Here is a 27,635-nt window from a genome sequence, read left to right on the forward strand (position 1 = left end):
TATGAGGCAGACAATTACACCAGAAAGACTCCAATGTCCTAATTTCTTATTTTCAGCAGAATAAGAAATAAAGCCATGATGCATCATTATGTAGACTTTTTATTTTCATTAGCATTAAAATATAAAGTCTCACTTACTAATACATATTTAGGGTTGTCGGTACTATACAAGTAAATAAAATCGTATTTAAGAGCAATGGTATTTCCAGCTAGATTCCAGCTATTCATAAGTTAGAACCCACTAGCCGCTGTCATTGATTTTCACCCGCTAACTTAACATTAAAAGCCTCCAGATCTAGTGGGAAAACTGCTGAATTGGCAACACTGGGCCCATGCACAACTACACACGTTTCCCATCATAGTAACCCCGTTCAGATTTTTTATATTCGTAACAGTTTTTACATTTACTTCCTTTCAATTTCCAGGCATTTGTTATCTCCTTGTTAGCGGTGAATTATTGCCAACATTGAAAACTAGGTGAGCCAGAAGCATGTTGCCAATCTTGACACAACTAAACCCCGCACCCTATTTTCTTACCTCATTTTGTTTTTAGATATGTTGGGATTATTCGCCTAAATACGGTAATGGCTAGGTAGGCAATCTGCATTGTCAGATAGTGCTGCAGGTTTGCCTGTGGTTGCATGTTGTTTTTAATCGTTTAGCTTTGCTGATGTCTTTACATAAAGATCTTGCTCCTTAACTGTGTGTAACCCCGCTAAGTACAGAATGTATTGCGGACTAGGGGCAAGCTTTTGCCTGCAATTATTGGAGTGGTCATTTATGTCTGTTAGTAGTGATAGATTTTAGGATTACTCAAAGTTAACTGAACTTGAAAGGGAAGGGGGCGTACCGGGCAATCACCAATCTTGCGTAAATTTTGCACACCGTTAAATGAGCCAAGCATATGATCTTAGACTGCTACCTACAGCCTGCAGAGACTATTAAATTGGCCATTGGAGATTTGTTGAGGCTGCATTAGTATCCCTTTTTTGACATGATCTGTGAAGCAACACCGCTTTTCTCAGCCAGCAAGATTTCGTGGCAAACTGTGTTCTGTACACCGGGCGAGGGCAAATCTAAAAACTGATGGTTAGTTGGAGTACCTAATGGTACTGGCTGAACGTGGTTTGAGTGCAGTGTTTCTCCAGTAGGCTGTGTTCTTTAACTCGTTGTCTACAATTGCTTCGGTTAATAAGAACTGGAAAATCGGGTATGAGTGTGTCGAGAGTTTCAAGATAGGTGGACTACTTTATATTTATTTACTGCAGTTGGCTAACCTGTATGGTTTGCAACAAATTAATTGCTGCTATGAAGGAATACAATATTAAGAGACATTATGAAAGTAATCATGCTCGTAAATTTGATATGATCAATTTAATATACAATATGTGCAATCATGAGTTCTTAAATAACAATTGACAATTAAATATCATTTAAAATGTTTGCAAAGAAATAAGAGTTGGTATGGTAATTACATCAGCAATCTTAAATTATCTTATAAAACTGTACAAACTAGGCCTTGACGAAATAAATAATAAGAAAGTCTATGGCTAAAGTTGCCGTATCAAGGTTCGTGAAATTCGGCTGGAAGCAACCTGATTTCAAATGGAGAGCAAATTAGAATCCAATGGCCACTCAAGACAACATAAAACCTCTCTCGTTGAAAAGTCGTAATGAAACTGTAGTATGGCGCATGTAGATTATAAAGTTGTGTCCAATCAATCCATTAATTTCATATTACACGAAGTGGGATCGCGGTCTCAGTATTTTTGTTGAAGGAGTTGTGAGAAGTTAACTAATAAGTGCCGCTGTACAGATTTTGTCAGCTCGTATACCGATGGTTAAATGGGAACATTCTTACGTGTTGGCTGTAGTTTTGAATGTGGATTGACTACTGAAGAAATATGGTGCAGAATCTGTAATGAAAAGGAGAATAAAAAGGTAAGAAGTTTAGAGGAAAAACGGTTAAATTAGGGGAATTGATGTAAATTCAATTACTTACGTTCTCGGTTTTTGCGGTATGAACTTATTGCTTGTATGGTCTCGGAACGAGTGAGGTTTGAATGGCGTGTGTTGTATCTGTGTGAAACTGAGGGAGGGGGGTGTGATGGATGAACGGAAATAGGCGGAGCGTTGAGCTTGCGCGCTATTGGCTGTTGAAGATGGGGAGTTAAGGAAGAGGAGTGTAATGGAGAAGAGGAGGTGGACGGAGGGTTTAACCTACATGCAGTTGGCTGTGGAACATTAGCAGGTGTGGGGACGGAGGGAGTTACTTTTAAGGGGAAGTTGGAATCTTTATTGGAAGTTAATTTGAGGTTTTTAAGGATTTTATTTAAATTTGGATTTAAAGATTGTAATAAATTGGGTAAAGTCTCGTATAGGGGATTTTTTATTTCGACGGGATCATTGAGATTTAGGTCTTTGTTGTAATGTTGATCCAAATATATGTAAATGTTTTCTAATTCGTTCATTAATTTTCCTTTATCTACTATTTTAATGATTGTTAGGTCCTGTTCGATGGTTGTGAAATGATGACCTGCATCTTTCATACGTGAACTCATGGCTGAAAATTTATTATGTCTATTGGCATTATAGTGTTCCTGGTATCTAGTAAGGAAGCCCCGGCCTGTTTGCCCTATGTATGATTTTTCACATTGCGTGCATTTGAGCCTGTATATGCCTAAGTTTGAGTAAATACTATTGTTCTTGTTGAGTGTATTGTGGTTGAAAAATAGGCTGTGATTGGTGTTTGTCGTCTTGAAGGCAATGTTAATGTTTTGTATTTTCAGAGGGTTTGTTGCTTGGTAAATGCCTGGATTATTGTATGTAAAGGTGGCGAATTTAGATTTTTTAGGTTTTTCAGGGACGAGGTTTGTTGCTAGTTTATATTTAATTTTATTAATTATTCGGTTGATTATTTCTATTTTGAAGCCATTGAATTTTGCTAAGTTTTTAATATAATGAATTTCTGTTTTTAGATTCTTGGGTGATAATGGGATTAATTGTCAATTGTCATTTAAGAACTCATGATTGCACATATTGTATAATATTCATTCTAATTTTTATTCTCATTTTATATACTTTTTCTTATATCGACAATCAGGATCCTGATTTTTACCTTTAGCATGAGTGTAAAAAGGCTGATGATGCCCTTTTAAAGGGCAAAACATGTCCCTTTAGACCTTAGTTCAATAGGATGTAAGTCCTAACTTTGCAAATATCATTTGTATTGAATAGGTTGACTAATAAAATTTTAATAATCTTAAATTGATGTACATTTTCAATACGGACTAAATATGAAGTTTGTAACATGTAATGTTAAAGCCAACCAGGCTAATTATAACTTGAACAAGTATCTCAACCTAAAGGTAAAAATCTGTAAAATAGGTAAAGACATAGCTTATTTAAAAGAATGTCAAAAACTAAAGTTGGTTCCAAGATTCTTGAGACATATTCAGAGAAAAGACATAACCACATCCAGTTTAACCAAAACTCAAAATAGAACTAATGAAATTTGGCTCAAGCACGAAATCAAAACATCCCACAAAAGAAAATGCTTTTAAATTTACAGTTATACAGAACACATTTGGCAATATCTCAATACGTATCCCCAATAGAATGGAGCTCATTCCAGCTGCATGTAGATTATAAATTAAACGATATCCTAAGCAGAAAACAAAAAACTTTGGACAAAAAGCTTGCACACTTAAAGGAGACCCAATTAAAATCATCCAATAGGAATGTAGAAATAATAAAAAACAATTTACTCTTCAACAACTCACCAGTCATAGTTAACACGACAAAGACAAACTTTTCAGAACAGAAAATCGACCTACTAAGCAAAGGTCTAAAACATAATTGGCCAAGCATACAAAAAGAAAATGACATAATCAACACTGTAGCAGAGATCGAGTCTAACATTACCAATCTCCCTCCAGATTTGCAAAACGACACCAGATATGAAATAAAAAAGAAACTACCAACAGTCACCAAAGAATTAATTAAAACTTCCGACTTCATTCATACAAACGTAATAAAAAGTTTAAAAACGAAGATCAACGACGACAATATCATAGTAACTAAAGCGGACAAAGGAGGGACTACCACATTATTAGATAAGAATGAATACATTACAAAAACAGAAAACTTTTTTGCAGATGGGACTTTTTCAATAGTTAAGAAAGATCCTACCACCGGAATTGAGCGAAATTTAAAAACATTGATAAAGAATTCAACTTTTTTACTTAATGAACAAGAACAACAAAAACTATTCACCATGAATCCTAATATTCCCACAGCCAGAGCATTACCCAAACTACACAAAAAAGATACACCTATATGTCCCATAATTAATTGCAGAAAAAGCCCAACTTACAAGACCTCAAAATACATCCAAAATTTCCTTGAAAGACACTACACTTTCAACAACAAATCCCCTCTGAAGAACTTGGTTGATTTTTGCGATCTTTTAAAGAAATTCAACCTACTCCCTAACCACATCATGTGCTCCTACGATATCACGAACATATATTCTAACGTGCCAACAAAACAAACTGTAAACATTATCAAGGACAACCTATCCAAACACAGCAATCTCAGCATCCCCGAAATAGACGAATTCATCAATATTTTAAACTTCGTACTAAAAAACAACTATTTCACTTTCAATGGCAAAATCTACCACCAAGACGGCCTGGCAATTTGACATCCTTTATCAGGCATCTTGGCAGACATATACATGGACTCGTTGGAACATCATAAAATAACTTCAAAAATAAAAGGTCTCAGCCTGTGGCTCAGATACGTTGACGACACATTTGCAATAATTGACAGTAATCTCAACAATAGCAACGATATTTTGGATTTTTTGAACACCCTTGATCAAAATATCAAGTTCACTAAGGAGGATGAGGTCAACAGATCCATTAACTTTTTAGACTTAACTATAACACGTGACAAAAAAAATTTGACTTCCAAATTTACAGAAAACCCACCAACACTCCAATAACAATCAAAAATTCATCTATACACCCCAACTCCCACAAACAAGCTACTTTCTATACTTTAATTTACAGAGCTTTAAAAATCCCATTATCACCCAAGAATCTAAAAACAGAAATTCATTATATTAAAAACTTAGCAAAATTCAATGGCTTCAAAATAGAAATAATCAACCGAATAATTAATAAAATTAAATATAAACTAGCAACAAACCTCATCCCTGAAAAACCTAAAAAATCTAAATTCGCCACCTTTACATACAATAATCCAGGCATTTACCAAGCAACAAACCCTCTGAAAAAACAAAACATTAACATTGCCTTCAAGACGACAAACACCAATCACAGCCTATTTTTCAACCACAATACACTCAACAAGAACAATAGTATTTACTCAAACTCAGGCATATACAGGCTCAAATGCACGCAATGTGAAAAATCATACATAGGGCAAACAGGCCGGAGCTTCCTTACTAGATACCAGGAGCACTATAATGCCAATAGACATAATAAATTTTCAGCCATGAGTTCACATATGAAAGATGCAGGTCATCATTTCACAACCATCGAACAGGACCTAACAATCATTAAAATAGTAGATAAAGGAAAATTAATGAACGAATTAGAAAACATTTACATATATTTGGATCAACATTACAACAAAGACCTAAATCTCCATGATCCCATCGAAATAAAAAATCCCTTATACGAGACTTTACCCAATTTATTACAATCTTTAAATCCAAATTTAAATAAAATCCTTAAAAACCTCAAACTAACTTCCAGTAAAGATTCCAACTTCCCCTTAAAAGTAACTCCCTCCGTCCCCGCCCCTGCTAATGTTCCACAGCCAACGGCATGTAGATTAAACCCTCCGTCCACCTCCTCTTCTCCATTACACTCCTCTTCCTTAACTCCCCATCTTCAACAGCCAATAGCGCGCAAGCTCAACGCTCCGCCTATTTCCGTTCATCCATCACACCCCCCTCCCTCAGTTCCACACAGATACAACACACGCCATTCAAACCTCACTCGTTCCGAGACCATACAAGCAACAAGTTCATACTGCAAAAACCGAGAACGTAATTTAATTTATATCAATTCCCCTAATTTAACCGTTTTTCCTCTAAACTTCTTACCTTTTTATTCTCCTTTTCATTACAGATTCTGCACCATATTTCTTCAATAGTCAATCCACATTCAAAACTACAGCCAACACGTAAGAATGTTCCCATTTAACCATCGGTGTACGAGCTGACAAAATTTGTACAGCGGCACTTATTAGTTAACTTCTCACAACTCCTTCAACAAAAATACTGAGACCGCGATTCCACTTCGTGTAATATGAAATTAATGGATTGATTGGACACAACTTTATAATCTACATGCGCCATACTACAGTTTCATTACGACTTTTCAACGAGAGAGGTTTTATGTTGTCTTGAGTGGCCATTGGATTCTAATTTGCTCTCCATTTGAAATCAGGTTGCTTCCAGCCGAATTTTACGGACCTTGATACGGCAACTTTAGCCATAGACTTTCTTATTATTTATTTGTTCAAGGGCTAGTTTGTACAGTTTTATAAGATCATTTTAACTCTCTTGGTACCAGGCGGTAGTGCGGGCATGCGCCCTTTAAATTGCCAGAGCCGATCTGGTCGGCCGTTAACAATCTAGTCGGAAGTCGCCAGAGCCGATTACATCGGCCGGCTTAAAATTCTGTGATATACATAATTTTGGGGCAACCTATAGTGACGTGCATACTTTTGTTACAACCTGTAGTTAAGGGGCTACACGTTATTGTGTGCCTGGCCTTGCTTTGGCAGTTCTAAGAGGGTGTTATACCTTTCACCAGAGTCGTTTCCTGTGTTTACAAATACTGCTAACCGGTCAGTAAGATATTGCTCCTTGCTGTGAGTGGATTTGTGACAGGGAAATTGCATGTTGTTCACGTGATAATTTTTCAGCAAGTATTGATGACAATAAATTAATGCAGTATTTAGAACAGTGCGTTAACGCGGATGATTTATGGGATAGCGATAGGGAATTTAGTTCAGAGAGTAGCGACGAAATTATACCGGACACGACCGCGCAATCACCACAGTTAAAGAAGAGACGTTTAATTGTGTCTAACAGCACTAAAGCTACTCTGAATATGGTGGTAGATGAAACTAGTGATAACGAATATGATGATGATGTCTCTGGAGAACATTTTGTAGAAATTTGTCCCAATGAACCCGACAACATTCCTCAACCTCATGTCTCCTTCAAGGAAGTTCTTGGACCTAAACATGCCCTACCGTCTGATTCTCCGCCCATATCACACTTCAATTTACTTTTCACTTACTCTCTGCTAAACCATATAGTCACATATAGCCCTCTATCATTACCTAAATGCCGGTCTCCGCGGGCCAACTGTAGCGTGCCTGCCTCTCACCCGGAGGTCATGGGTTCGATTCCCGCCCAGGTCAAGAATTTTCGCCTGGTCCTGAGGGTTGGTTCGAGGTTCACTCAATCTAAGTGACGCTAAGTGATTACAATTGAGGAGATATCTGAAGGTGAAATCTGGAAAACCAAGAATAATTACTGAGAGGATCCGTCTCGCTAACCATGATTCACCTCATAAACTGCAGGTACTGAACTGAGCAGCGGTCGCTTAGTAGTTCAAAACAAATCACGGATTTGGTGCCATACATTTCTTAATTTTGTAAATTCTGTTGTAATGTAAAATTATTTTTCTAATATATACTACAACCGAAAAAGAGAAACTATTTTTTCTGAAAACAAAAAACTATAATATCAACTACTATTTTTTACTTATTTAATAATTCAGAGTGATTTTAATACTATGTTGTCCGCACGCAGAAAATTTGTTGTCAGTATTTGCCAAACACCAATACATACACGCGAATTTTATCGGTGAGTAAAATTGTCTTGTTTTTATTAGTGACATATGTTTGAATTTTTAGTTTTTACGCTTTTATTTTTCTCGTTCAAATTCGTTATTCTATAGAATTGTATTTAGAAATACATTATACATAATTACGTATATTCTTTTGTATCGTAAATTATTTTTTCAAAGTAGATATTGAGAGAGAAAGTTCGAAAATATTTTTCTCTTCCTAAAAATAAACGTTATCGACAACTATAAATCAACAATAAAACGTCTTTGACTCTTTATATCATTCCAAACCAGTTTCTTATTCTACGTAGTCGATATGTAGAAAATTTCATGCCGGTATTTGCTATACACCGGTAGATATACGCAAATTTTAAAATACATGTATTTCCACTGAAAACGGCCTGGCACTTTACAGTAGTAGAGTGGAGGCGGAGCTCTGGCCTCTTCTAGCTGATGGGGAACGGCCGACAAGATCGGCTCTTGGCTCCAAGAGGGTTAAGATTGCTGATGTAATTACCATACCAACTCTTATTTCTTTGCAAACATTTTAAATGATTTTTAATTGTCAATTGTCATTTAAGAACTCATGATTGCACATATTGTATAATATTAATTCTAATTTTTATTCTCATTTTATATACTTTTTCTTATATCGACAATCAGGATCCTGATTTTTACCTTTAGCATGAGTGTAAAAAGGCTGATGATGCCCTTTTAAAGGGCGAAACATGTCCCTTTAGACCTTAGTTTAATAGGATGTAAGTCCTAACTTTGCAAATATCATTTGTATTGAATAGGTTGACTAATAAAATTTTAATAATCTTAAATTGATGTACATTTTCAATACGGACCAAATATGAAGTTTGTAACATGTAATTTGATATGATTCGAGGACAGTTTCAATCAGACAAAGTAAATGGACTTGAAGGAAAGAACTTTAATAAGATCGGCACAAAGTAATGGACTTGAAGGGAAGAACTTTAAAGATCGGCAATGTGCATTGGAAAGACTGAAAATGAAGAGTGAATTGGCTGTTCAGGGAGTTATATATTGTCACAAAAAAATTGCTAACAAATCAAAACTGCTTTATGATGATGAATTTGTTAAAGACTACATGGAGACAGTTGCAGAAATTTTGTGCTCAGCTCGGGAAAGTCTTTTCAGAAGTTTGTTCGTTCACTGCAATTGTCGCTAGAAAAATAGAAGAGATAGCAGTGGACATTGAAATTATGTTTCTAAATTGTACGTCCAAGTTAAAATATTATTCTTTTGCAATTATTGATAGTACTAACAATGCAGCTGTAATAACTCGGGTGTCAGTTTTTATCGGGGAATTGAGGAGAAAGGAAAATGACACTGGAAGTTAAATATTATTCTTATGGTCATTTTTCACGGGAGTGTAATCGTAATGTAAACATGTTATCTTTATACCTCTGCCAAAGTAAGATTTGAGATTTGCTGAGCATGGTATTAACATGCCCCACATTAACAATGTCTCATGTTCGGACATACAACGCCGGTCATCGTACATGCCAACAGAAGCTATCATTCAGTCTGAACAGAGCCATGGTTTCAACCGACTTAACATCTTTATGTACCATGTCGAAAGTAAACAAACAAACAAACAAACAAACAAACAAACAAACAAACAAACAAACATGATGTTAAACTGTTTAAACTAAATTAATAGGCTTACACAGCAATCTTCTTTGGAAAGGCAAGTAATTATTATTTTATTCATTTATATTGAAGTACAAAATTACATTCCTAAGAAGGCGCATTAGGGATACTGGTTTGGTAGGCTGGCTATCCGACGAGTTGATTTGAAAATTTATTTTTATAATTTTGGCAACTCCTGTTCTGAAATCACCAGATTGAAAATGTTGGCCAGTACTGTAAATCATAATTTTATCAACATCTATTGAAAAGAAACTACTCAAACAGAAAAAGAAATACAGCTTATTGTAATCATAATGAAAATAGAGGTAAATGCACATTATGTGTTTACCTTTCTCAGTCGTCCTGAAGATGTTTAATTCCTTTCATATCTTATGGCGTATTCACTCTAGACTCGTTACTGTCACAGTCTGATAAATCATTGCTTCTCTAGATGCTTACTCAAACAGAAAAAGAAATACAGCTTATTGCAATCATAATGAAAATAGAGGTGAATGCACATTATGTGTTTACCTTTCTCAGTCGTCCTGAAGATGTTTAATTCCTTTCATATCTTATGGCGTATTCACTCTAGACTCGTTACTGTCACAGTCTGATAAATCATTGCTTCTCTAGATGCTATCAGCAATAACAAACTTCTCAAAAAATTTCATGTTAGACCATCCAACTGTCACATCAGGTCTTCTTTTGTTTGGTGTGGAATATCTGCTGGTGGTAAATGAATTTCCAAAACCAAGAAGACATTAGACAAATGCAATTTAGGCTATACAATTGCTTAGATAATATATTTGATTAAATTTTCCAGGTCACATGTTCAAGTATGTGCAAGAAGACATGCAATATGGTGGTACATTAATAACTGCTGTAGATGCCACGATTTTCAATGCAAGCATGCAGACATGCATGCATTGTGTCGTATGTCATTTTATTGGAAGTAGTTCCACGTCTGTTCCACTAGGTCAGTCAAATCAGTAACAGTTAATGCTGGTGTTGGATAACACTGGATTTGTCGTCCCATACGTGCTGAATTGGTGAAAGGTTTGGTGATCTTGCAGGCCAAGGCAACTCTGTAGAGCATATTGGGTGACAGCAGCGGTATGTGGACTAGTGATATGCTGTTCGAAAACACCTGCTTGAATAATGTGAATGAATGGCACCACGACCGGTTCAGTCATCAGTCTGACGTACAGATCTGCTGTGAAGGTTCTTGGGATAATGATGAGAATCATTCTGCTGTCATAGAAAATCGCACCCCACATCATAACTCCTGGAGAAGATCCAGTTATTTGATGCCACTGAGAGTTGGGTTCCAACTGCTCACTTGGCCTCCTCGTTACCAAAGTATGGCCATCACTAGCAACAAGACAGGAATGGCTCTCATCTGAGAGTACAACAGATCTCTACTCCACCCTACCCTCCAATGAGCTCTAGTTTGACACCACTGAAGTTACAGATGGCAGCAATTCGGAGTTAATGGCATGAACACTCCAGGACGTCTGGCTTGGAGCTGTCCCTCAAGTTATCAATTTTTTACAATCCTCTGTGTCACTCTGGTGCCAACTGATATTCTGATGTCTGCTGGAGATACAATACAATCTACCACAGCCATGCGGCGAATGTTGGGGTCGTCCGTCTCCATAATGGCCCATGTGTGGCCGGACCCCGGTCTTCTTGAGACAGTGCCTTCCTGTAACCATTGTTGCCAACACCGATGCACTGTGGATGCATCCCTGCAAAGTCTTCTGCATTATTAAGGAAAGAACATCCACCTTCTCATAGCCCTGGCGATACATGGCCTTGTTAACTTGGTAAGCTGCTGATACTGCCTTCCGATAGCTGCAGTCGCTTAAGTGCGGCCAGTATCCAGTATTCGGGAGATAGTGGGTTCGAACCCCACTGCCGGCAGCCCTGAAAATGGTTTTCTGTGGTTTCTCGTTTTCACACCAGGCAAATGCTGGGGCTTTACCTTAATTAAGGCCACGGCCGCTTCCTTCCCAGTCCTAGCCCTTTGCTGTCCCATCGTCGCCATAAGACCTATCTGTGTCGGTGCGACGTAAAGCCGATAGCAAAGAAAGAAAAGATACTGCCTTCTTCGTCACCTTAAAGGAATGTTTGACTCACACCGTCATCACCAGATGACGACTAATGCTCACAAAGTGTACAGCGCATATTTAAAGCAAACTTGCTTTGCAAGGTCATAGTGGTGCTGCTAGCACCACTCTTCGTAGACTAGCGTGCAAATTTGAATAGGCATCATCTTTCAGGTCATATTGTTTCTCATAACGTAACTCTTTACCTGACTCTCTGAGCTCAATGGGGTTAAGAGTAGAATTTTAAGGTGGATGCCATGGAACACAGTGGCTCCACTTTCTGTGCTACTTCATCTGTTAAATATTTACTACACTGGTCTCTCGATTTTACTCATTTTGAAGAGTTGTACCTTGATTACGTTGACCTTACATTCCATATGATGACTATCAAGCCCAGAAATTGTTTTGTCTTTTCTCATTGCTATAGGAATTTGTTCAACCTTCACAGAATGGTAGAATGCATTGACCATTTACACTCCCAGGTTGGAATTTCAGCAAAACAGATGGAAACCGAGATGAAAAGACATTACTTATTATTTCTTCATGATGCTCTGTCATCTCATTCAAATTTCATTGTCCCATCATGCAGAGGACCAGAGTCACTACCTATATAATTATGATTATGTTTCAGTCTAGTCCAGGGAAATTAAGTTTGTTTCTTTGATTTGCTGGTAGAATCAAGCCATACTTTTTAAGTTGCATACCCCATGTTAAGCTGTGTTTCATAATAATAAATTATACAAACTTTTACACACAATCTATCAGGTTCAAGGAAATAATTTTGTTTCTACATCATCTTCTTTCAGTTAACACACTTTTGCATTCCCTCTTAACAAATTGGAAGCCTATATCTTTTTATAAGCCTATAATTTTAGTTTAAACTTGTTAATTTTTTTAGGATAATGTGTTATCAATGTCTACACAGTGCAGTACTTCACGCATGGTAGCGGGTTCATGTAAAAAAATCCTTCTAATCCCATTTTGATTGAAATTGTACTTTTAAAACTGTTGAGCATATCTTTGAGTCTTTCCCAGGATTGTAAAAATCTCCTTTAAAACAAACTGTATTCTTACATAATGTACTGAACAGACAATTAGACCACACAACTCGGACCTTAAGTTTTCTTACCTTCTTTATTGCTAAACCTGAATTTTGTTCACTTAATTTATTGAACATGTTCACAATGTACTGCTCATGATCAATCACTTTGAACTGATTTTCTGCTTTGGTATTGTGAGATATTGCACATGAGGGTCCTACCTCTTGCTCATGCAAAATTCTGACTGCTGATGCAATACAGCACCATAGCTATGCTGTACAGCTCAGGGTTTCCTGCACTGCTAGGGGATTTCCTATATTATACTACGCGATGCATCATTTCTCCCTATTTAATCAGTCATCATAAACAAATGCAAATTGATATACACCACTGCAATAAACACATTGTATTGAGATTATGTACACTTTCCGAATCTCTAAAAATAATAAAGTAACTTGTGGTGCACTATATTTTTACAGCTCCCTTCCAGTGTATGCAACTGTTACTTATCCAGTGAAATGTGTCCATGTCTATGTGAAATCTCTAGATATATGTTTACATCAGGATTAAATTCTGATGGAAGAGATCATAACATAAAAGTGTTTGTAGGGGCTGTTCATTGTGAAAAGCATTGAATAGTGTTTGGGTCGATTGCATTTGTAGGGGGGTTGGTAATATCTAAAACCGTCTCTTTTCAGTTTTCACTGAGCTAATTTATAACTGTTAGTCTTCCAAAACTGATTTTTATTTATTAACTGTCAGAAAAAGAAAGCATATGGTAACAGCATTATACTTGAAAAATTAGCTTTGGCAGACTGAAGAACCTAACAGTTATAAAAAAATAAATTCTTTTTTAGGGGTTGGTCATTGAGAAAACCATAGTGTATAACATAATTTCTGTTAGGTATGGCATGTAAACAAGTGAGTGATATTAGTAGATTTAGTGATTACAGCTATTTATGCTTGCATGTAGTAATCACTATATTGTCTGTGTGAAAGAACAGGTGAAAAGTTTTATTCGGTGTTGAGTGGTGTACTAGTGGGAGTGAAGAGCTTAGAACTAATGGGTAATATCAGTGCAGAGACTGAATTTAGAACAAAACTGATGATGAGAGGTGTCCCTAATCCCTGAACTGTATTAGCTAGTATGTGCTGAATGTGCTAACTCCTACTTAATTTTATTTGCAGGATGCTCGGTCAGATGCACGATCGGATGCGAGGTCGGATGCTGGAGGGAATAGTGATGATGAGGAGGAAGAGGGAAATAACAGTCACTCAGATACTGGCAATCAGTCAGATACTGGCAATCAGTCAGATACTGGCAATCAGTCAGATGCAGACAACCAATCGGATGCTGGAAATCAGTCGGAGGATGAACAAAACAATTCTGATGATGAAGCAAGATCTGAAAAGAGTGGGGGTAGTCGACGTTCTGGTAAGTTTCTGGCTATTTAATCTTTGGTACTTAATGCATTTTTCTGAGTCTGGAATTATTTTGGAATTGAAGTATTTGAGGTACTTAAACTTGATTGTGCTTACAACATTGCAGATGAGGCTGAAGAAGCAGCTCCAGGAGAGGAAGATGAGGAAGTCGAGGATGAGCAGGAACCAGAGGGAGAAGACGTTAACACTGAAGATGTGAGAAAAAATTTAGTTTATTCCATTTGGAGAAGTTTTATGTTCATTTATATTTGTTTAATTACAGAAGTAAATTCTTTTAGGAATATGATGAGGAAGAAGAAGAAGATGAAGAGGAAGATAGGCCTCGGAAAAAAAAGAAGAAAGACCGCTTTGGGGGTTTTATCATTGATGAGGCAGAAGTTGATGATGAAGTTGAAGATGAAGATGAGTGGGAGGAAGGCGCTCAAGAAATTGGCATTGTCGGAAATGAATTTGATGAGCACGGACCTACTGCTCGTGAAATTGAAGGACGACGAAGAGGGACCAATCTGTGGGAGTAAGTATGAGTGAAGTTCACTTCAGTGGTTGATGAGGAAGTGATTACAGATGTAGTAGAATTTACTAGTTTTTTATAGATGCTCATGATTGGTTAATTTGCTCTTTTTATCAGTTCACAGAAGGAGGATGAAATTGAAGAATATTTACGGAAGAAATATGCTGATGAATCAGTTGCAGCAAGGCACTTTGGTGATGGAGGAGAAGAAATGTCTGATGAGATTACCCAACAGACACTCCTGCCTGGCGTTAAGTAAGTACATGTACATTTTACTTAGGCCTATTAATAATATCCATCCCATTATTTACTAAAGATGAGGTAGAGGAGAGACCTAACATCAGTGTGCCATATTTCTGCCCTGTACAATGATCTGGATTTTACAAGTGAATTTAAAAACTTTTTTTGCAGTTTATATTCAGTATTTTGTATCATACTCTCCAAACATCTCATGCTAGATTGAGCTGCCAGTCCTTTCATATTTGCTCGTCTTATTTGTTCTTTCCACTTATCGTCAGGTGCTTGTATTAATCCTGAATATTCTATCTATTGACTACCTCTAATTCTATGCCTTCTATCCACCACCTTTCTTTTTTCTTTAGTTCATTTCCCTTTATACATACCATAACTTTAATTTTCTTAATGTTAATTTTTAAATTCCATTTTTGTACAATATTCAGCAATTTTTGTGATGCTTCTATGCATACCAACTGTTGTTGAGGATTACAGAAGGATGTTGTCTGCAAAAACCAGGCCAAAGATTTCTTTATTGTTAGGTCGTGGGCTTGTCATGTTTTCATTGCCTTCAGTTTCCAAAATATTGATAAAATATATGAACAATACAGATAAATTTTGCACCCATGCTTTAGCCCAGTATTTTAATATCTCTCTCCCACTGCTAAGTCTTCCCTTACATTAATCGTGCATTTAACCTATGAATACAGTTCTTTTCTTCTTTGTTGCGAATGAGTCACTTAGGACAACGCAGAATAAACTTTTGTTAGCTTTTTCTTTTAGCCCAGTAATGGGTGTGTTTTCATTGCAGGGACCATACATGTCAGTTAGTTAGTCTTTCTCTCATCGTCCTCAAAACCCTGTGTGAGTATGGTTTTTCTAATTTCATCTCAGTCCAATAGATTTGGTGATCCCAATTTCTTCAGGTCTTTCTCTGTTTGTACCAATTTTATCTAGTGGTTTTATTCTTTAACCCATCCACTTACCATATAAACATCAGTTCCAGACCTTTAAATTACCATTTAAATGCTGGTGTTTATAAGGTCCATGCAAGACTGTGCTTAAATGATAATATCACTGCAACTACTGGCTCAAATGTTGTCAAACTTTCATAGAAATACTCAAAAATAATCATTTCAATGGAATGTGCTACATTACAGTGAAAAATATGAACTATGTACTATAAACTCACCTTGTTTCATCACACACACTTTGCCAGAAATCATCACTAAGAAATTTATAAAAAATATGTGTAGGCATAATGTCGATATTTTGAAAAACAGGATTTATCTTAGGAATTCCAGTGAATGGTATTTTAGTAGGAATACCTTGCAATGGACAAGCAGATTCCCATTTCCACTCTTCAACTTTTTGTCTTTTCTTACGGTGCGTCGGAACATTTGCGTTCGTAATATTTACGTCTGCTTCTTCATTGGTATTACTAGGGGCCGTATTTTTTGGTAATAGCGATACGCACGAAATTTTTCATATCTTCTTTCTAGCCTATATATGACCTTGTATGTACCGTACCGTAACGTATTTTAGCGAAATGAACTCGCGAAATATCGCGAAATCTGATTTATTACGCGAATCACGCAAATAATCACGAAATATACCCCACTTGGTACGAAAAATGGGAAATCGTATCGGAAAAGATCTCCAATAAACGTTTAAATGCTTCTGAGAACTTGACTATAGTAGTTTCCTTCTCAGTTGATTGATAGCGCTGTATATTCTCTACACACATGCACACAAAGCGATGAGCCCTGTGTATCGGATGTATGTGTATTCAGTTCCGCGATCTCTAAGGCAATCATTAAAAATCTATATCTGTTATCGATTACAGCAAATGGCGTTGTGTTCGTAGCAAGATCGGTTGTAGATACAGCAGTGGGCATTATACTCTTTCGCAGTGAGAGTTCGGCACTTATGAAACTTTATCAGCAAATGTCCAGCATTTAAGTACAAAAATGCTGAAAACTAAAGTCACAACAGTTTTTCCGAGGGCCGAGAAATACAACAGTCAGACCTTCTATGTATTTGATGCTGCAAGAAAGATTCTAATGTGTAAGTACTGTAATGTTCGCATTACGTGAAAACGAAGAGATGCGTGCGATAAATACTGTAGAGAATCAGAAACACACAAAAAGAAGAAGAATGAAGCAAATGAACATAATTTTAAGCGGCAAATAACAATCGGCGATACTTTACACATCACAAAGGAGTTGAAAAGTGATAGAGAGCAATTTGTAATAAACACAACAAAAGCATTCATGCAAGCCAGCATTTCTATAGATAAATTGGATAATCCTGGCATGAGGACTAGGATGAATATAAAGGGAAAGATAAATAATACCGACTTTATTATAAAATATGACGATATTAGTAGACATATTGTAAATAAATCACACCGAGCTCGATAGCTGCAGTCGCTTTAGTGCGGCCAGTATCCAGTAATCGGGAGATAGTGGGTTCGAGCCCCACTGTCGGCAGCCCTGAAGATGGTTTTCCGTGGTTTCCCATTTTCACACCAGGCAAATGCCGGGGCTGTACCTTAATTAAGGCCACGGCCGCTTCCTTCCAATTCCTAGGCCTTTCCTATCCCATCGTCGCCGTAAGATATATCTGTGCCGGTGCGACGTAAAGCAAATAGCAAAAAAAAAAAAAAAAAAATCGCCTGGTTGAGTTGTAATAATGTTATTGTTTTTACGTCCCACTAACTACTTTTACGGTTTTCGGAGACGCCGAGATGTCGGAATGTTGTCCCACAGGAGTTCTTTACGCGCCAATAAAACTAGTAACACGGGGCTGACGTATTTGAGCACCGGACTGAGCCAGGATTGTACCTACCAACTTGGGCTCAGAAAGCTAACGCCTTAACCGTCCGAGTTACTCATCCCCGGCCGGGCAGCACCAGCATATCCATGAATATCTTCCAGGGATATATGGCTTTGCAAAATGCAGTGAAAGCACGTCTGATAGAAGAAAAGAAAGAAGACATTGTTAGTGAAGTTTTAGGAGGATTTGCACCAAGTGTTCGCAAGTATTATGGTTTCCGACGTCTAATGTGGTCAGTGAAAGGGGCTGCTTTGTTTACAAAAATATACTTTCTGACTGTCGCACAACTCTGAATCCTGATAATGTTGAAACCATGCGTAGTTTCTACTTTGGAGACAAGTCATTCAAAATGTAAAAACGTGTAGAACCAAACCAAACCCTACGGCACCTAACGCCCTGAAAGCGCCTTGTCCTGCCCAGTGACCGCTGCTCAGCCTGAAGGGCTGCAGATTACGAGGGGTCGTGTGGTCAGCACGACGCATCCTCTCGGCCATTATTCTGGGTTTCGAGACCGGGGCCGCCATCTCACCGTCGGATAGCTCCTCAATTCTAATCAGGTAGGCTGAGTGGACCTCGAACCAGCCCTCAGGTCGAGAGAAAAATCCCTGACCTGGCCGCGAATCGAACCCGGGCCCTCGTGGTGAGAGGCAGGCATGCAACCCCTACACCACATGACCGGCAAAAACGTGTAGGCTATGTATAAATTCCTAACATCCGCCTAACTTTGTTTCGAGGTTTCAGTGATTTATATAGGCCTACCGGTATTTATTTCTATAACATTTTGTATATTTGGTTGTTCTAAGGTTTAATAACAATTTAATACATTACAAGTGTTCACTTTAAAACCCCTAATCACAAAATTAGTTAGATTTACCCCATACCATAAGGAATATTTCACAAGAAACATCGATCAGTATGACAATTTATTTCACGAAATACCTACCGAAATAGTGTTAGTTTTAACACCGAAATCAACAGTTTTATTTCACCAAAAAATAAGGCCCTTAGGTATTACTATCACTAACTTCACTAAGCACAGATAACGTATCCCCATCACTAGATTCACAGGAAGAACTTTCAGATATATATAATCTTCTTAACAATCACTATTCAGTAAAATATCCACGACTTCTCGCTCATTAATAGCTTCGCGCGTGCTGATCTTTACTCACTGAATACCCGTGACATCAGCTCAATGCTATCTTAAATTTAGGCTGTTAATCCCCTAAACATGACTCAGATACAGCTGAAGAGACTTCCTTCAGATATAAAGAATGATTGTAATGCCATCTGTTTAGTTTTTAATGTACTACCTTCCCTTTACCATCGATAAAAGCAGGACACTGCATTACCCCATCGATTCAACAGTTAGGTAAGCCGGGCACAGGCTTGTGCATCCCGTCAATTCGACGGTTAGGTAAGCCGGTGGGTTAAGTATGTGTAAATTCTGTGAGTCATTCTGTTGTGAGTCCATTCTTTCTAAGTGTCCCACCCCCTGTGGGTGGAAAACGCAGACGAAGAATACACCCACGGTATCCCCTGCCTGTCATAAGAAGCGACTAAAAGGGGTGACCAAGGGATGATGAAATTACAGGGGTGCCATCTGTTATGAATTTCACCTCATGATTACGGCATTATGGAATAAGGGGAAATTATTACGGAAAAGTGATATTATCACGAAAAAATAATTTTCTGTGAATAAGGAGGAAAGAAGAAAATTGTTCCATCCTTTGGAGCAGTACTGCTCAACCCTCCTCGTTTCAATGCTTGTGAGTTGACACCTACATTTACTCGATCGTCACTGCCGTTACCCGTGGGTGTTGTGTATTTCATTGTGAATCTTCTCTGCTCTTGTCCTCTATAAAATCTTAAGCAATGTTGTATTTGCAGCATTAAGCTCACCTGACAGTAACTCTCCATGGAAAGAATTTTCATTGTTGATAGGAAAACATCAGACAGGATTCAGGCCTACATTAAGCACGTCTACACTGGAATTGCTTATGCAGGCGTGCGAATTCTCCTGATTTAAGCGGGAGACTCCCGATTTTCCATCGTTCTTCCTAATCTCCCAATCGCCGGGACTGATCCCCCAATTTTCAGAGCAGTTTCAGTAATTTTCGTATTATATTAAACTCTTGCATGTTTCCTCTCTATGAATATATGAGTGTGGCTGGTTGACAGTAGTTCTAATAATCACAACCAAATGGCATTACGGGGCATGGTGGCCATCCATGTGCTCCTCTTCGATCTATAAATAATACAGTCAAATACTCAAATAGCCTAATAATAGGAAGTGGAAGTTGCAAGCGAGTAACCTAACCTCAGAAGTAGCACGCCATAGACGTCTACCTGGGGCAGGACCTGCATAAGTGCTCGTGTTACGTCACGTAGTAGTGCTTCTTGGTTGTATGTCTTAATATTTGCTTTTGCCAGAATGTCAAAAAAGAAATACGATGCATTGTTTAAAAGCGCTTATAGGGAAGAGTTTCCGTGTTTCAGTGAATCCAGGAAGGGACCGACGTTCACATTCTGTACTATATGTAGGTGTGAATTTTCAGTTGTGCATGGCGGGAAGTGCGATATACTCAAATATGTGCAAACGAAAATACATAAGTAGAGTGCCTAGTGTGTAGAAAGAAACCAGAAACTGAACTTTTCATGTAAAAACCAAGATGTAAATCCTGTGACGAATGCCGAGACTTTATTTACATTATTTATCGTAGAACATAACGTGCCTGTAAGTTGTGCTGATCGCACGGGGCCTTTGTTTCACAGAATGTTTCCTGATTCAGAAATCACTGAACGATATGGGTGTGCTAGAACAAAAACAGTGGCTATCATTACAGAAACGTGCATGGAAGAAAGGGCAAAAATTTTATCACATTTGCAGATGAATGCATTTTCTGCTTCTACTGATGGTGGCAGTGAAAGCGACTTGAAAATATATCCTATTGTTGTAAAAATGTTTAGGCCTGAACTCAATGAAATTCAGAGTTATCTACTCTCTGTGCCTAATTTAGAAGAGGATGCTACTGAAGCTAACATTGCCAATCTTTTGCTCTCAATTTTTCAGGAATTCTGCATTTCATTAAAAAACTGCTTACCGGGCGAGTTGGCCGTGCGCGTAGAGGTGCGCGGCTGTGAGCTTGCATCCGGGAGATAGTAGGTTCGAATCCCACTATCGGCAGCCCTGAAAATGGTTTTCCGTGGTTTCCCATTTTCACACCAGGCAAATGCTGGGGCTGTACCTTAATTAAGGCCACGGCCGCTTCCTTCCAACTCCTAGGCCTTTCCTATCCCATCATCGCCACAAGACCTATCTGTGTCGGTGCGACGTAAAGCAGCTAGCAAAAAAAAAAAAAAAAAAAAAAAAAAAAAACTGCTTAGCTCCTGGTGCTGATAATGCTCCAGCAATGATAGGATTAAAGAATGGTGTGGCAGGTTGTTTGAAGCGGAAAAATAGTAACATAATCATTATAGGCTGCTCTTATCACCTAATTAATCTTGCTGCAGAGAAGGGTACAGCGTGCTTGCCTGTAAATATAGATGAAAGTATAATTGATACATGTTATTATGTGGAAAAGAGTACAAAGAGGAAAGAAAAGTTCAGAGAATTTCAGACTTGACACAGCACCGAGATTAGGAGAATTCTGAAGCATGTCTCTACTTGATGGTTATCACTAGAGCTCGGATTTCCATGCAAATGCATGTTTTCAAATAAGCTAGTTACACTTCACAAACTTTGCAAATATTCATTTTATGACTTAATGATTCCAAATAACCGGTCTTTTTCCCTGCATGTTTGCATGTTTTGGCCTTTTTAGGAGAAAATTAATGCATAATGCATATTTTGAAGTTTTGTGGTTTAATAGCGAATATTTGGATATTTATATTGCATAATATGACTTTTCTTCTAACTTTGGCGCATATATAATGTTAACTTGCATGATAGTGCCTTTTATGAATGGTGGTTTGCAAAATTTGGGACCGTTTTTCCATGTTTTACAGTAGGTCTGTTATTGAGAGACGGAGGGAATGTATTCCTGACATTCTATTTGACAACCAAAGTTAGTAGCGTAAATACGGTAGAGATCCCATAAACCAATTAACCAAGCACTTTCTTATCCGTTGCTTGAGTAAACACTGACGTAAGCCGGAAGGCCCCACATCGATCTCTGTTATTCCAAGGAATAAGTGTCCTAGTTAAAAATTGCTATAAAATGAACGTTACTAAATGACGGCTCATTTTTTTCTCTGTTAGACGAAATAAATAAAACTTGTACCACACTTCTGCGAGGCCGCGTTACTGAGATAGCAACTTACAAACCTTGGTTTTGCAATGAACCTTCCGTTGTTATCCTGAAATTTCCTACCCGGAACTCTCACTCGTTTAGCGTCTTTCTTATCGCAGCTTCATTCTTTAGCTATTTTTTTAAGACATCATCATATGCAATCATCGCACGGAGAAGTAGCTGCTGCAGCTACAGATAAGCTGAACAGTGATCCGTTCAAATCCTGATTTTGAATTCGTCAAGCTTTTAAAAGAAGTATTGTAGTTAAAAATGCAAAGACGTAAAATTTGACCTCATTTTGTCCCAGATGTCTTCATTTAAGTATGCACCTGTCACTTCTTGTGACGTAGAAAGGTCACTTTCTGTGCTGAAAAATGTGCTGACATGAAAGGATGAGCTTAAATGAAGACAACTTGGAGAAATTAGATTTTGTACAATGTTTCAAAAGGAACGGAATTTTGATAGTGCATATTTTCCAGTTTATTGTGCATGTTTTGCCATATGATAGGGCATGAATGCATGCATATTTTGAGATTAGATAGTGCATGGAAATCTGGGCTCTAGTTATCACTAAGAAGGTGTTTGGATAGGTTTTTGCTGCAGTGGGACCCTGTGGTTAGTTTATTGTGAGTAAGGATTCTCAGATGGACAAAATTCCTAAGCACAGTCTAGGTGCAGATATGTTTTGTTTGTCTGAAAACGTGAAGTGTTGTCATAACATTTCACCACACTCCTCAGTTAAAAGGAAAACGCAGTCATCAGTTTCACCCCCCAAAAAATGAAACTACTGATGACACTAAGAGCCATACTTTGTCACGTGAAGAACAACTGTTCATGTTCCTTTCATCAAATTTACATAAAACGTTTTGCCTTTTTCTCTCAAGTTTTATAGATATCTTTGAGAATCCAAACGTAGCTCTTCATTCAAGTATGCTGCACATCCACTTATTGAAGTAAAGTTTGGAGGAACTATTGAAGAATGTGGTGGCAAGGTTTGTGAAACCACACGTTCTTAAAAGCTCCTCCTCTCTCCTTGATGTAGGTTATCATACTCCAGCAAATCAAAAGGGTGATTATGATCTGATGATAGGGAACTCTGTGTTTGTTTTGGTGAACATTTTGAAGTCTGAGGAAAAGTCTTTCAATAATAGAGGTTTATTTAGGTTCAGAAACTGGTCCGCACTCTCGTCGCCTTACAATATGTTTTCGCAATGTAATGTGTTTATGAATATTGCCCTCCTCTTTCCACCCAACGTAGCAGATACAATATTTGCAAAATACTGTTGCAGAATCGGTACAATAAAAGCCATGATTAGCGTACTGCTGTGCCCTTTCATGACCAGTTACAGCAGTACATCCCATTCCAGCAGAAAACTTCGAACCTCAATGGTTACTGTTCAAGCGACAAGCTGCAAAATTTGACAGGTTGCAAAATTTGCCATCATCCATTTCTAACAACCAATTTGCACTGGAATGGATTTAAGTGACAGTTGTTTAAACAATGAATGGAAGATGTTTTCATATGCAAGAGGTGGGTTTAAACCAACTTATCCATCTCAGCTCAGTGACATATCTGGGTGATTTTCGCCTACATAAGAGCAAAACATATGTTTGTTTTCTTTGACATATTGCTTGAGATCACGTTCTGCTGTTCGCAGTGTCTAGAAATGCACAAAATGACAAAAATATTTCCTTTCATTATAGTGGAAGACATTTTTCAGTTTCGACTTGGTTAATCTACAGTGAAGTTCTTTAGTATGTCAGAATACAGGATAAAATAAATTTAGCAAGTACCTGAAAAAGAAATAATTAAATAACAGATTATACCTTAGTAAGATACCACTTAATTAAGACCAGATTGGTTTGTTTTGTTTAATTCAGTATCCCTTTCAGGTATACATTTTTTATTAAATGTTTTATTTTTCAGGTATTTCCTAAATTTATTTTATCCTTATTTAGTTTAGCCAGACTGAAGAACTTCACAGTTATAGAAAATCTATTCCCTTTTCATGTGTGGCATCTTGAGTTTTAATCATGACTGTGAACACACAGCACCCTTGAAGAGTCAGTAGTTTCATCACAGATTAGAACTAAATTCATTTTCCCTTCCAAAGACCATTTCATGCTTGCTAATATTTCACTTGTACAATGCAGGATATAGGCCTACTGTTTCCGTAGTTTGTTTATTGTGGGGATGTCTCTGGAAAAGTAATTATAGAAAGAGAAAAAGCACAATCAGGAAAGAGGCCTGAAAATTCGAATTTTACCATCGTTGAATAATGACTACTGATATGTTATTGATATACGCACCTGGAATATAGTTTTGAAGCCATTCCCGTACTGCAGGGTCGCCCACATTTTCCAGCAAGATGTTTGCTTTGAGTAGCATTGTGGTTGTATCTTAATTGAACTCAGTTTATTCACTCATAGTTTTTCTGTTTTTTTTCTTTTGCTTATGTAATGTGAGTTCTATTGTTGTCTGCCATTTTCCTGTTGGAGTGTTTAATTTACACTGTAAAAGTTCCTTGTTTTTAAAACAATGTTTTGATAATGTAACTTTTTTCTCCCACTTGATACACAAGCAACAAAATTTGCGCATTAGAATATTGCTTTTCCAAAATGATGAACTTTCACTCACAAACTCTAGTTTTGTTGTGCGCCATGAGAGTTGTCGTTTACCCCATCTTTGCAACTCATTCTGTGGTCTTTTTATTTATTTTGCCTTAACCAGAATGCCTTTTTTCTATCCACCAACCCTTTGTATACACAGTCAGTAGAACAAAACGAAAAACTATAGTAGATCTGGTAATATGTCATTGAGTATTTCTGAGAATTTTATTTTTTGTGAGATGTGACACTAATGACAGGAACAACATTCCAAACTCGCTTCACTTGGCAAGAGTCGAAGGCCATACAGTGGACATTGCTGTAATTTTGCAAAAATAAAATCGCTATTTTCTTAACCAGAATCATATGTTTCGCTAAGATGTCTCAAAATCCCTTCGAAACATTTGTTGTTGTGTTTATGGTTATTGCGATAAAATCGTGCCTCTACCTATACTCCTCTCCATGTGTGGTATTCCTGAACAAAGGCAACTAATATAAAAATTATTTTGGGAGATGAAGGGAATTCCATTGCTTTCTAAATCCTCTTGTGTTGAAGCTCTGTTTTCTTGTTGTAGAGTAATTCTCAATAATACACATCGGATAAATATAATAAATTGTGATTATATAGGTGTTACATAGGTTTTGGACTTCTACATAGAGTGACTAAAATACTCTAACCTGAATCCAACTTTACAAGATTAAAAGTTATTGTAAGAAAGATAAACATTTTACACCTAGAGCTGGATTCTGGCAACATTATAAACATTAAGTATTCTTCTGATTTATTGATAGTGCTCTCAGGTATGTTCACTTTCATAGATCATGACATCCTTGCAATTGATACTCATACTTCATATTTTCCTTTTCATGATGCAGAGTATTTGGGGATTCTTAGGACTGCATCTGATTGGAGAACAGTCTGTTGAGACATCTCTTTGTTATATTCAAGGAAATGTTAATTTTGGAAGGAAATGTATTAAAAAAAAAAAAAAAAAAAAAAAAAAAAAAAAGAGAGGACATACTGGTGGCCAATAATTCTTTCTGGCTGTGCTGATCCCAGACTTGTTTTTGACAGTTGTGTGATCAAGTTTCTTCTGTGAGCATGAGCAATATGGAGATTGCAAAGAGCCCAGAGTTTGCTCATACTGAGGTGGCATGCTTAAAACTTAATTCCTCATTAATGTAAAATTAGTAATGTGTAAAGACTGTTCAGCATAAATGATTCTTGCTATTCCTGAACATTTGTTAGCAGGGTAATTATATTTTTTGTTTACCAAGTATTCCTTCCTTATTGGTGTTATTGATTACACCTGTAAATACCATATGAGAGAAAACTCAGGGCATTGAATTCATCAGTATCCTTATATGGTAATGCATAAAATCATGAAAAGTACTTGTCTGAAAAAAAAAAAGAGTAAATGATATATTACAGATAGTATTTGTTTATAGTAATTATGGTGTTGATCCTAGTTTGGAACATAGTTTCATAGTTACATGAAGATAAGAGTGGTGCAAAAGAGTTTAATTATAGAGATAACATATTTTTAAAAATGTAGTAATGCTAATCTTTCTGCAATTTAAATGAAGAAAAGCTTATTTCTCTGGTAGAAAGTCAAGAGACATATTACACTCCATAAGGTAGGTAACGTACATAGAGAAAATAGAACAGCTCCTTTCTCTGTGGTAGGAAGTCAAGAGTTCATATTTGACTCCCGTAGGAAGATGATACTCTATAAGAGAAATCTCGGGGCTTACTCTCATATAGTAATGCATAAAATCGTGAAAACGTACTGATCTGGCAAATGATTTGCTGCAGAGAATATATATTTATAGTAATTATGGTGTAAGAGGAAGACCGATCAGTGATTAGGATATTGCATTGACTTACTGCTATTTCACAAAATCATAAAAAGGTTGCAAACTGCAGGAGACAGTGGGTTAGCAACACCTCTGTATGTCACAGGTCTCTATGAGCAATTAAACTGGTATTAATTAGCTGGAATTGATGCAATTTTTAGTGCCTCTCTTTTCTTATGTGATTTTGTAACATCCTTCTAATATTGTTGTTGAAGCATGTTCTGCAAAACTAGGAACATTGTCTTGTTAAAGTTTCAATTCAAGTAGAAGAATATGAATGCAAAGTTCTGTGGCTTTATATTAACCATTGACTCCACAGTGGGCGCTGGTGTCTATTTTGAATGTTGCTGCGAGACCACGTTGGACATCTGTGTCTGCTGGCTCAAAATTGTTCGCTCATATACAGGATTTTATGCTGTCAAATAAATGTCTAGTCCCCTATGGTTATAATTCACCTTACAGCCTCAGACATTTGATATTATACATATTTTACACATTCAGATATGAGAAAATAAATTTATACTGTGTCATACATGTAAATTTATTTCCTTTAGTTTGCAGCTTGCTTGTCATTCACTCTCCCTTGTAAATGAGGTGCTGAGAGAGAGGGACCTATGCCAACTGGAGAAGGAATAGAGAATAGAGATATTTTGAGTTTTGTGTTTCTTAGAAATTAAACTTTTATCAGGTTAACATGTGGTGGTTCTTATTTTTTTTAAAGGATATCCTTCAATCTCCTTGGAAAAAAAAAAAAAAATCTTCAACAGTTACTCTGTAGGCATGCAAATTAGTTTTCTTCTTTCTTTCTTTCTTTCTTTCTTTCTTTCTTTCTTTCTTTCTTTCTTTCTTTCTTAATCTGTTTACCCTCCAGGGTTGGTATTTCCCTCGGACTCAGCGACATTGGGTCGGGGATAAAACTGGGGAGGAGGACCAGTACCTCACCCAGGCGGCCTCACCTGCTATGCTGAACAGGGGCCTTGTGGGGGGATGGGAAGATTGGAAGGGATAGGCAAGGAAGAGGGAAAGAAGTGGCCGTAGCCTTAAGTTAGGTACCATCTTTGCATTTGCGTGGAAGAGAAGCGGGGAAACCATGGAAAACCACTTCAAGGATGGCTGAGGAATGAAGCAAACCCACGTCTACTCAGT

The 27,635-nt window shown here is 37.3% G+C and overlaps 1 protein-coding gene across 1 annotated transcript in view; it reads left to right on the forward strand.

Annotated features, from left to right (window-relative positions):
- The window catches only part of LOC136864414 (transcription elongation factor SPT5), a 214,654-nt gene that overhangs the window by 51,332 nt on the left and 135,687 nt on the right, over positions 1–27,635 (forward strand). The window contains exons 4-7 of the mRNA XM_067141381.2: positions 13,896–14,142; positions 14,257–14,345; positions 14,429–14,664; positions 14,779–14,916. Of these exons, the coding sequence (XP_066997482.2) occupies positions 13,896–14,142; positions 14,257–14,345; positions 14,429–14,664; positions 14,779–14,916 (710 nt within the window). The remainder of the gene's footprint in view (positions 1–13,895; positions 14,143–14,256; positions 14,346–14,428; positions 14,665–14,778; positions 14,917–27,635) is intronic.

The sequence above is a fragment of the Anabrus simplex genome, chromosome 2 (assembly GCF_040414725.1).
Source record: "Anabrus simplex isolate iqAnaSimp1 chromosome 2, ASM4041472v1, whole genome shotgun sequence".
In the NCBI taxonomy this organism is placed as follows: Eukaryota; Metazoa; Arthropoda; class Insecta; order Orthoptera; family Tettigoniidae; genus Anabrus; species Anabrus simplex.